This window comes from Miniopterus natalensis, chromosome 12 (genome assembly GCF_054644295.1).
Source record: "Miniopterus natalensis isolate mMinNat1 chromosome 12, mMinNat1.hap1, whole genome shotgun sequence".
NCBI lineage: Eukaryota > Metazoa > Chordata > Mammalia > Chiroptera > Miniopteridae > Miniopterus > Miniopterus natalensis.
Genome location: NC_142092.1, coordinates 25316863 through 25327268, shown reverse-complemented (window position 1 = coordinate 25327268; position 10406 = coordinate 25316863). Strand labels below are relative to the sequence as shown.

Sequence of the window (10406 nt, the reverse complement as noted above, 5' to 3'; positions counted from 1 at the left end):
GAACAGTGGTCCAGCACATCTGTTGAGCAAGTGGATATGGCCTCACTTTGAGGAAAGTGAGATTTGAAATAGAGTTGAGTAGCTTTGGGGAGAGAACAGACTCAGGAAACAGGGACCTAAGCTCCATTTGTTTTGTTCACCTGTTAGTAAGCAGGGGGTTTTTATTGGTGGGATGAATGAGTGATTTCCAGGTAGTTCCAGGGCACCAGGAGAATTGTTGGATTTAATCCCATAATGATCTGTTACTTATAGGAAGACATTTCTGGAAAAAGACAAAATTGAAATTTTGCCAGAAAGATTAAAGGGGACTGGAAAGGGCCCATTGTAGTGGAGATTTTTAAATGTCAACTTGCCTGATGGACCATCAAGTCTACCTTAGTAAGGGAGGAAGACAAGAGCTTGGTGGATTGACAGGGAGTGAGTGGAAAAATGAATGACCTGGAGCTGGAAAATTAGTGGGCATCTGTGCTGGCAGGATAGGGGACAGGGCCAAAGGGCAGGTGGTCACACTGTATTATTCCCGATGGCAGAGGCGTTCCTGGTAGTAAGCTCTACGCTGTGGCAGTAACTGCACTGGAGTGGAAGTAAGGGACCCTGAGGGAGATGATGTAGGAACTGGCTGGCTGGGTTCTTGGCTGCTTGTCCATGTGGGTGTTAGAGCCCCCCACTGCCTGCTCACCCCTTCAAGTTCCCTGCCTTGGGCCCCATTCCACTTTTTTGTCCCTACTAGGACTTTCACAAAGTCTGCATTTTTCCTCTCATCCCAAGTTTCAGACATTGTAAGGCCAATGGCATAACTCTGGACAAGATGATACAAGTGTGGCAGTGAGAGGGGGCTGTGGTAGACATCTGTGCTTTTTTCTCTTTACACTCAGGATTCATAAGGCTTACTAGAAAAGCTACCTGAAGTGCTCACAAGGACACATTCCATTTTTGTGTTTCAGTCTGTACAAGTGGATTTGCCTTCCCTCCAGAGTACAGTAAGTGTGGGCATGTGTGCAGGTTTGGCCAAAAAGAAAAAAAGAAAAGAAAAAGCATTCCATGGAGGTCCTTGGTGAGCCCTCAAGTGTCTCTAACCCTGGTGCATAGTCTAGAACTCACCTGTGCTTCATGAGCTGCAGGTGTTCTGGGAGATTTGTTACAGCTCCACCAAAACCGTATCAAAGGTGGTTTTGATATCTCCATCCTGGTAGGTGAACTGTACACACTAAGGGCAAGATCCTACGTATTTCCATCAAGCATGGATGGAAGGAAGGCACCAATATCACCTTTCCCAAAGACAGGGATGCCGTGCTTGATGACATTCCTGCCAATATTTAGTGCTCAAGGAACAGCCCCATGCCTTTTTGGTGTAAGGCGTCAGCATGCTGTGCAGTGCCCTGATCCTCAGCAGGTGGAGCTTAGGTCAGTTTGAGAAGCTGGAAGCAAGACAGTGTCCCAGTGTGGGGCTGCTGAGGCATAAACCTCTGTTCCACCAGCACAGTCACTCTCCTCTTTTGTTCTTATTTTTTTTTGCTCACTCTAAGGCATCTTTTCCTTACTTTCAGCTTTATTTTATCTGGGCTGTCTGGTTAACATTCCTACCACTGGTAGCTGAGTGATGCTTTTGCTCACCAAAAAATATATATCATTAGTCTCTCACCCTGAAGAAATACCCAGAGACAGGAACGACTCCCCCAAGGTGACTTTCCAGTAGGCATACTTCAGTGCCAAGGTTAAGGATGCTTCCCCAACACATTAATGTGACCCACAAGAGATATTTTTGAGCAACGTCTATGCCATTCCTAGACCTTATCCCAACCAGCCCAAGATCCACTGCAGCAATATCCCCCCAAACACTCCCACTCAGGGTTCACCCACCTGTGGGGCCCTCTGATCACTGACTTCTAATAATGACTAAGCCACTGTCTTGTCTTCACTGATATTTTCTCAAAAATATACCCACCCTGGTCTTCAGATGTAGAAGGTCTGTCTTCCCTATGCCCTAAAGGGTATGAGGCATCCCTGAGGGGGAAGGTGTGGGCTGCTATCCGTGTTCATCAAGGCTAAGCTATGCAGTAGGAGGCAGAGCCCATCTCCTCAAACTTTGTCAGAGAGGAAGTGGGCTTTGGGGGAGGGCACAGGATATCTATTTCTCAACAAGAGCTCCAGGGGGCTGCTCACTTTTGGAAGCCAAAGGAAGCAATCAGGAGCTGAACAAACCCCTTTCTTTCCCTAAGCACAAGCCCTGAGATTCCCCAGACCCATGCCCCCAACACTGGACACTGAAAAGACATCACTATTATTAGAGAAACATTTATTAGGCAAGTCAATATTCTTCACAAGGAAGACATTTGCGGGGGGGGTTGCCCCTAGAACTTCTGGAGAAGCATCGCATGTCTAAATCGTGCAGACTGACCTCTCAACACAGTGCCTTCAGCAGTGGTGAGAATGGCAGGAGGCCCCTGGGCAGCTTGAGGCCTGCAGATGGGGTTTGGATGAGGCATAGTCCCCTTGCAGGGCACAAATCGGGGATGCTTCTGACATAATTGCTGGCCCTTTAATACCGCAACTTTCTGGGGGTGTCTGCATTCAATTCTGGTAGAGCCCTGGGCAGCAAAGACAGCTGCTTGGTGGCTGAACTTGGTATTTGTCACTTTGCAGGAGGGAGTCCTGGAGCCGAAAGGATGCCCCTGGACAAGCTCTGCTTGGGCCTGCACTGGTGCCTTCTGCAGAGCTTTCCCAAACTTCTCTGCAAAGGGAAGGGGCTCTTTAGGGCAGGTGGAATCTGTTGCAGGCCAGCGTCCCAGTTTCTCTTCTGGGAACTTCCCAGTGTCTGACATGACTGTATGAACGTGCATCCTTGCAGGAAAGACAACTCTGCTTTTAACTGGGCCTCTGCTCTGCACAGAGGATATGGGGCTGCCCTTTTCCTGAGGGTTTTCTTGCTTTTCGCATTTTATTTCAGGATGAAGCCATTGAAAAAAGCTCTTCATTTTACTTAGGAAAAGACTATCAGGAGGAGACTGTCCCTTCTCTGAAGCTGTGTCCTGAGAAGGAAATCTCTTCCTTCTAGGCTGGAAAATTCTCAACCCCGCATCTCCTGCACCATGCTCTTCTGATTTGGAGCCTTTGGGACTCATTTTCTTTTCAGATGATGGGAAAATCTTATACCGGCACGACCTTAACAAGTTCTTAGGAAGCCAAGGTTCCTGCCGCGGGTCCACACTGACTCCTCTGTCCTCCAAGTGGACATGCAGCACCTGGGGAGCTGCCTCGTCCACACTGGAGACACCCTGAGCATGGGTCAGGGAGGCTTTGTAAGTCAAGCTGTCTGAGTCATGGGACATGTCAGCGGGTTGGCCTTGAGCCTGGCTAGGTGTCCTCTCCTCCAACTTCAGCTTTAACTCAGCAATTACTTGCTTTTTAAGGTTTGATAAGTTAGGATCTTGGAGAACTGATATTTCTGATGGTGGTTTTTCAGTGGTCACAGCAGTGTCCCCATCACTCTCATTCACATTTATCCTTTGGGAGATTCCCAGCTTGCTGGTTGTCAATTCATCACCAGTTTCGGGTTGAAGAGCATCGAGCTCCTCAGCCTTGACTATTGCCCCGGACACATTGGACATGGAAGCAGGTTCTGATTTCTCTCTATTTGTGCCCTCTTGTATTTCTGCTCTGCTGCTAGAATTCACACTCTTATCCTCTGGCTCATGTCCAGTCCCTGCTTGCCTTACAGGCAGCTTTGGGAGGTGAATGTTGGCTGTCAGAGAATGTCTCTGACTTGTTTCGCCACTGATGCTGTTTGTGACAGGCAGAAGAGTCGGTTTGGAATTCAAATTTCTCTGAATTGCCTCGGAAAGTCCGTGTTCGATATCAGAGGGTGATTGTCTCAGGGTCCCCTGTCCTTCCTTGCTCACAAGTGAGGCGGCAGGGAGAGGAAGATTCAGGACGGTGGCTGAATTTTCTGTTCCCACCTCATCCCTGTGAAGGGATTTAGAGCTTCCTCTAAGGGGTGTGAATTCCCCAGATTTGGTGTTCTCTTCAGAAGTCAGTTTGGTTGAGGAGGAAGAGTTAGGATTGATCAAGGAATGGGATGAAGCATCTTTCATTTTGAAGACTTCTATGGATTCAAGGACTTTGGTGGGAAGACCCCTCAACATCCTTGTACGAAACTTGGTGATGTGGGCTTCCAGCATCTGCTGTGTACCAGACTCCAGGAAAGGAAGCTCCTCGGATGTGTCCAGACAGTAGTCCCCACCCACTGATGGTGGCAAGCTTCTCTGTTTTATTTCGGTGTTGGATTTTACAGGAAGTGTCTGCTTGATACTATGCCATGAACTATGCACAGTCCCAGGGAGCTGACCCTCATTGATTTCCTCAAACTTCTTGCTCAGATGTGCTTTCAGGCCTTTTTCCAATTGCTTCTGGCTTACACTCTGCACTGACAGAGTCCTCATGTAAGAATCATTTCTCACACACTTATCTGAACACCTCTCTGAGTCACTCAACAGATGAGCTTTTGGATCATTCTCTTGGCTGTGTCCCGCACCCTTCCCCTCATTCTGGTCTAGCTGAAACATTTCTGAGCCCCTCTCGTAGAAGCTTCCTGGTTGGCTCAATCCAACATATAGATTTTTGCTACTCTGGCCCTTATACAAAGAGATCCATGAGAGGCCATAACTGCTCTTTGACTCAGGTATGTCTGAGTAATAGTTCTGAGGCCTCATTAGTGACAGAGACTCATTGATCCTGCGGGGCAGGCCCCACCGGTGTTGGATGAGCCTCTTTCTAAGGTGATGCTCAAATTTCCTTCGAAGTTCACTGCTGAGAGGAAACTCAAAAGGATTGATGGAGATTGAAGCATGGGCCTTAGAGGGCCGACGGTAAGTATAAGTGGGAGCTGAAGGACAGGAGTATTCCTTAGAACTTTGAACCACAGAGGGTAAACCCCACAAACTTTCCTGTTTCTTCTGCAACACATTATATTCCAGGTGTTCAATTTCAGATGAGGTGAGAAGTTCTGATTCATTCTGGGGTGTGTGGAAATATACTCCACAGGCCCTAATCTGGGCAATGGGACTGGATGGAAGGATTGGGTGTGGGGATTGAAGGTGGGCCTGGGGTTGGATCCGAGTGAGAGGTAGGGGCTGGGATTGGGGCAGGGTTTGAGGCAAGGGCTGAGGGTAGACCTCAGGCAAAGATAGAGACAGATGATAAGGAAGTACTGGGGGTTCTTGGCCTGTGAAGGCATTTGACATGCTATTGAAAATAAAGATTGAGGAATAGTCACTTGAGACATGGACAGCAGAGGGCAAGGACTCGCTGTGCAGAGATGGAAGACCCCAGAAAAGCTGGATAAGTTTTTGCTTTAAAAGGTCGTCCCAGGTCTTAGGGTATGAGTACTGCTGTACTGAGTCATGCTCATCAGGGCTGAGAAATAAGAGGTGTCGAGGATCTATAAGTTTGGCTGCAGGGTCTCCTCCAAAAGAGGTCTTTGTAGAATGGAGGGCAGGCAACTCTTGATGGAAATCACATTGTGTCAAGGTTGATGAGAACAAGTCTTTGGGTTGAGGTGAGGAATGGCTCACTGGGAATTTGGATTCCGAGGGAGGAGAAGGCTCTGGAGGCAGAGTTTGACCTGGCTGTGAGGGTGACAGAAAATTACCCAAGGGGGTCATTGGGTTAGGGGAGAGAATGGAGGGGGGAGGTGGGCAAGGCTCAGGCAGAGGAGGTGGTATTAGGTCTCCTGGAGTGACTGCTGCGAAGGCAGAGGACTGAGTGGATGGTGGCTCAGTCACAGGAGCTGTGGAAGCCACAGGGGACACAGAGAGAGCAGAACCTTCGAGGGCCTCTGAGGACAGCAGCTGATTGATCTCAGCAGTTGCATTATTACACACCTCACAGGAGGGGTCTGGACATAAAAGTTGACGAAAGCGGATGGTATCATGATGCTGGCCCAGGGAGCTGCAGGAGACAGGAGGTACACAACTGCAGCAAAGACCAGAACAAGGAAAGGACCTACTGGCCTGCTGCCCCTTCACATTGCTCCCCATCCATGACTTCACAATGCCCTCAGTGGCACTCACCCCAAGGCATTCACTCACATTCTCGTTCCTATGGCAACCCCCGCCCATGACTGTGGAAGGCTCCACGGAATCCCTGGAATTGCATAGAGCATGCTAGAGAGAGATCAGGAAAAAGGGGGGAAGACCAGTCACCTTTTCAGGACAGAAATCAGCCTCCTTTTCTCCTGCTCTTCCCTGTGGTAATATCTCAAACCTGGGAAACCAGGAGAGTGTTACATGTAATGAAGGCAGACACAGGCATTACCCAGGAGTCCCCATGTGGGAGACCCTTGGGGTGATAGACTCTGAAAGCCCCAGGAATTGGTGGATGAGGTCAAGTGATCAATGATAATATTAATAAGGTCCCCATGTGTGTGGCTTCATTAGTAAAGTGCTTTTATACACATTACCCCCTTTGATGCTCAGAACCACTCTGTGCAGCAGAGACATCAGTGTTTACAACAAAGAGGAATCAGGTCACCTACAGCCAGAGAACTTCCCCAAAGTCAAGAGACAGAAGTCTGGACTCTGGACATCTACTGGGCAATGCCCACGGCCCAAGTCCATCATTGCTTCATTCGCAGGGACAGCAGAGCAGAGAATCTGAGAAGTGTCTCAGGTTCTCACTGTCTCCATGAGCCTCTCCTCTGAGGACTCTGTTTCCTGAGAGGGGCTTATCTACCAACTGACAGAGATCATGGACCTGGTTCCTCATGGAAGGAGAGAGAGGGTCACCCTTGGGGAGCTCGGGTGGTACAGGCAGAACCTTACCTTCCTGTGTCCCGCCTTTCCTTCTCCTCTTGTCTCTGTCCGGACGCTGAGAACAAAAAGATTGAGGGATTGGGGCTCATTTCTCTCCTCTCCCTGGGAAACTCACATTCAGTATCTAAGAATGTCTCTCTGAGCCAACCAAACTCATTTCAATTAGTAGAACTTTGTGTTCCTTCCTTTTGCCAAATTTTAAACCTTTGAAATGTTTTTAATTTTTCCTTTTTGAAATGCTCAAGGAGGGTTTTGTCTGGGAGGTCCACAGTTGGCACTCTCAGAGGCCCTCTGCTCGGCGAGGGCGCAGAGTCAGACCTGCAGCCACATCTCGGGTCCCTCTGATGGCCCTGTAACCTGGCGCGGTGCCCAGGCTTCAGCCTCTGCTCAGAGGCGCTCGGAGGCTCCCCGAGGCTCAGCACTGCTCTCCTGACCAGCCCGACACAGAGGCTTGGTCCAGTGATGCCCGACAGGGGAGTATGCCCCATGATGAAGTGCTGGTTAACGCCGATGTCCTACAGAGGCCCCAAAGTCTCTAAATGACTCGATCCAGAACTAGGGAATCACTGTGTGTGGAGCCAGAAGCCTGCCACCACGCCCAGATGGTCTGTGAGCTTCACATGGAAACCGGGTGCTCCCTGAACCCCTAGCCCTGCCGGTCTCTTCCCCCAGGAGAGTGATGTTCCTTTCTCTCCTCAGACGTCCCATCTTCCGTGTCTCTCCGACTCAACCAAACTCATGTAGGAATGCGGGGATGGAAGCGGGAAGGACAGTGAAGAACTCTGGTGGGGCTCGCTCGGGGCTCCTTACCCTGTGCGTGTGCTCATGGCGCCGGAAGGTTGGGGTGGAGGGAATCCCCAGGAGGAAGATGAAGAAGAGAAGCAGCAACCACAGCAGACAGAGGTAAATGAGGCTGAGGTTGCTGTGTAAAGATTCTGAGCCAAAGCTCAGATGAAGCTCTGGGAGGCTATTCACAAGTAGGCCTAGTCCCATTTTCCGAATAGCAAAGCTGCTCAAGGCAACTGGGCTCTGAGGGTGCAGACACTTGTCTTTATTGCCAGGCCTGCATCACAGGGCACTGTGCAGTCACAAAGGGTTCCTGAGGGTGGGGGAGGGTGCCCCTCCAAGAGGGTGTGTCCACAGCCCGTCCCCCCAAACCAGCCCACAGGTTCCCTCCACCCCTCTTGGGCCTCTAGGTCCTTCTGCCCTACTGTGCTATCCTATTTTCCAATCTGCCTTTTAGCATATCATATATTCACCTTAATGAATGCTCTGCTTGTTTCATCTGTAACCCGGATCTTACCTGGGTCCCCTTTTAATGTTTAGAGACCTTGACTTCGGTCTCACCATGCCCACTACCTTGCAAGTCTGAAATACTGCCTGGGGATTTTGCTTGTACCCAGACACTTACACTGAGGATCATGTGTGTCCTCAAATCCAACTTCCACAAACCCAGGTACAGAACTTAAAGTTCTTTTAGACTTCCTTAGTTTTGTGAATGTTAAATAGCAAACTTTAGTTTTTTCAGTAAGTTATAAATGAATAATAAAAGTTTAAAACATCGTCTCTCCCAGGAATAAATCTCACATATTTTACATCTAACCAACCCCTAAGTTTAGTAATAAAGTTCTCCCAGGACATTTCAGGCAGCCCTGGAGGTGGCCGAGGTGGTGTTTGGTAGAGTGAGAGCCCTGTACTTCCCCATGATATCTTCCCAGTTGAGGTATATCACCACACAGAAGTCCGGTCCCAGATTTCAGACTGCACTTGGTTTTATTGTCTCCAAGGAGGAGTGTTTTCCAAAAGCTCTACTGGAATAATGTGCTGCTATTTGAGGAGGCTCATTGGAGATAAGTCATTACTTTAGGACTCTACAGGTTTTCAGTTTTCTAGGGACAGTCCTCAGTGCTCTCTCTCTCACTCCCTTCCTGATCCCTGTCCCTGGGCTGAGCCACATGGGTGCAGCTGTTTTCAGGATCCCCAAAAGGCACCTGGCTGAAATGGGTGGTCGTCAGCACGCCCATTTACTTAGTCGTAGGCATAACATGCTTACCTTGTACTCATGCTGAGTCTCACTGAACGCTCACCACCATGGCCCACTGAAATCCTGTGCCAAATGCTGCATGTGAAGGAAAAGGCAGGTACTCACATTGCGCGCATCCCCCCTGCTCATGAGCATGCTCCTTTGTCTCCTCAGACATCACTTACAAACCCAAGTTCTAAGATAAAATGATTAAGAACCTCAAAATGGTGATGGTGGAGCATTAAACCCAGCTGAGTGCTCCTGAGTGTGTCCCCTGAGTGACAGCACAGGGTGCATTCCTGAGACCTGCTCTGCAGCTTTGTTCCTCGCCTAGGTTCACATCCTGGACTTTCCACATTTGACTGTGAACTTGAGGGTGTTAGTCAACCTCTTGGAACCTCAGTTTTCTCACTGGTAAAATAGGAATGTGCATAGTGCTTCTTTTCAGCATTGGTGCGAAGCATTCATTCAGTGTCTCTCATAGTGCAGGACAATAGAAATATGTGAGTCAAGAATGCCAGGCCCATATGTACTTTTCAGTTTTCTACTAGTCACCTTTATAGAGCTCAGTCTGATTTTTTTTCCAGGCCTTTGCTCAAAAGTAATCAACATGGAAGGTCCTTCCCTGACCATCCTGTCCCTCGTAGGGAAAATCCTAAGTGGCTCCCATAATCTCCCCCCCCCCCAAGTGTACTGTCCTTGTGCAGGTGGAACCTGTGACCCAATGGGATCCAACTCTCATGATTAGGTTACTAATCCTTGACTCTGAGTGGAGATTACCCTGGGTGGGCCTGACCTAATCAGAGTAGCCCTTAGAAGAGGGAGAAGCAGTTACAGTCGTTGTCCTTCTGCCCCCACGAGTTCTATAGCTGCAGGGACTGGGTTCTGCTGACAGACATGAGTTTCAAAGAGGACCCCAAGCCTTGGGTTCCACCCAGCCCTGGCTGACTCTTTTACTACAACCTCGTGAGATAAGCAGAGAACCCAGCGAACCGTAGGCCTTGATTCTGGACCTTGGATAACGTGAGATGATACATTTGTGCTGCTTTAAGCCACTAAGTTTGTGGTGGCTTGTTATGCAGCAATAGCAAACTAATAAATGTCTAAAATACACTCTCTACCAGCATTCTCCGTTCCTCTTTCCTGTATTATTTTCCTTCAGAGCATTTCTGCTACTTGAATTTATATTATGCAATTATTTACTTGTTTAATCTGACTGTCCCATTGGATTATAATCTCCACAAGGGAAGGTACTCTGGCTTATTTACTACTGAATCCCCAGCTCCTTAGAGCAGTGCTTGGCACACCACAGGTACTCAGTAAATATTTGTTGAATGAACTCATAAATACATGTGTGTTCAATGTTTATGTAATTTTGAAAACAATTATTATAGGTGTACTTCAATTCAAGCAAACTTAGCATGAGGAGTCTCAATTTATGTATAAAAAAGAGTTTGGAGTCGGTTTTTATTTTTTACAAGAATATAAAATATGAAACAATTTACCAAAAATGCTACTTTGGCGCAACTTTTTAGGAGTAGATGTATTACATGAAGCAAGGTAAACCTGGAGGG

The 10406-nt window shown here is 48.4% G+C and overlaps 1 protein-coding gene across 1 annotated transcript; it reads right to left on the bottom strand.

The window, feature by feature from the left end:
- Positions 1-2351: 2351 nt before the first annotated feature.
- LOC107545523 (spermatogenesis-associated protein 31D1-like) lies at positions 2352-7297 on the bottom strand. Its single transcript, XM_087823162.1, has 5 exons — positions 7088-7297; positions 6818-6864; positions 6201-6281; positions 4917-5946; positions 2352-4850 (listed from the first exon to the last, which is right to left on the bottom strand). The coding sequence occupies exons 1-5, from the start codon at positions 7295-7297 to the stop codon at positions 2352-2354; spliced, it is 3867 nt and encodes a 1288-aa protein (XP_087679288.1).
- Positions 7298-10406: the final 3109 nt, after the last annotated feature.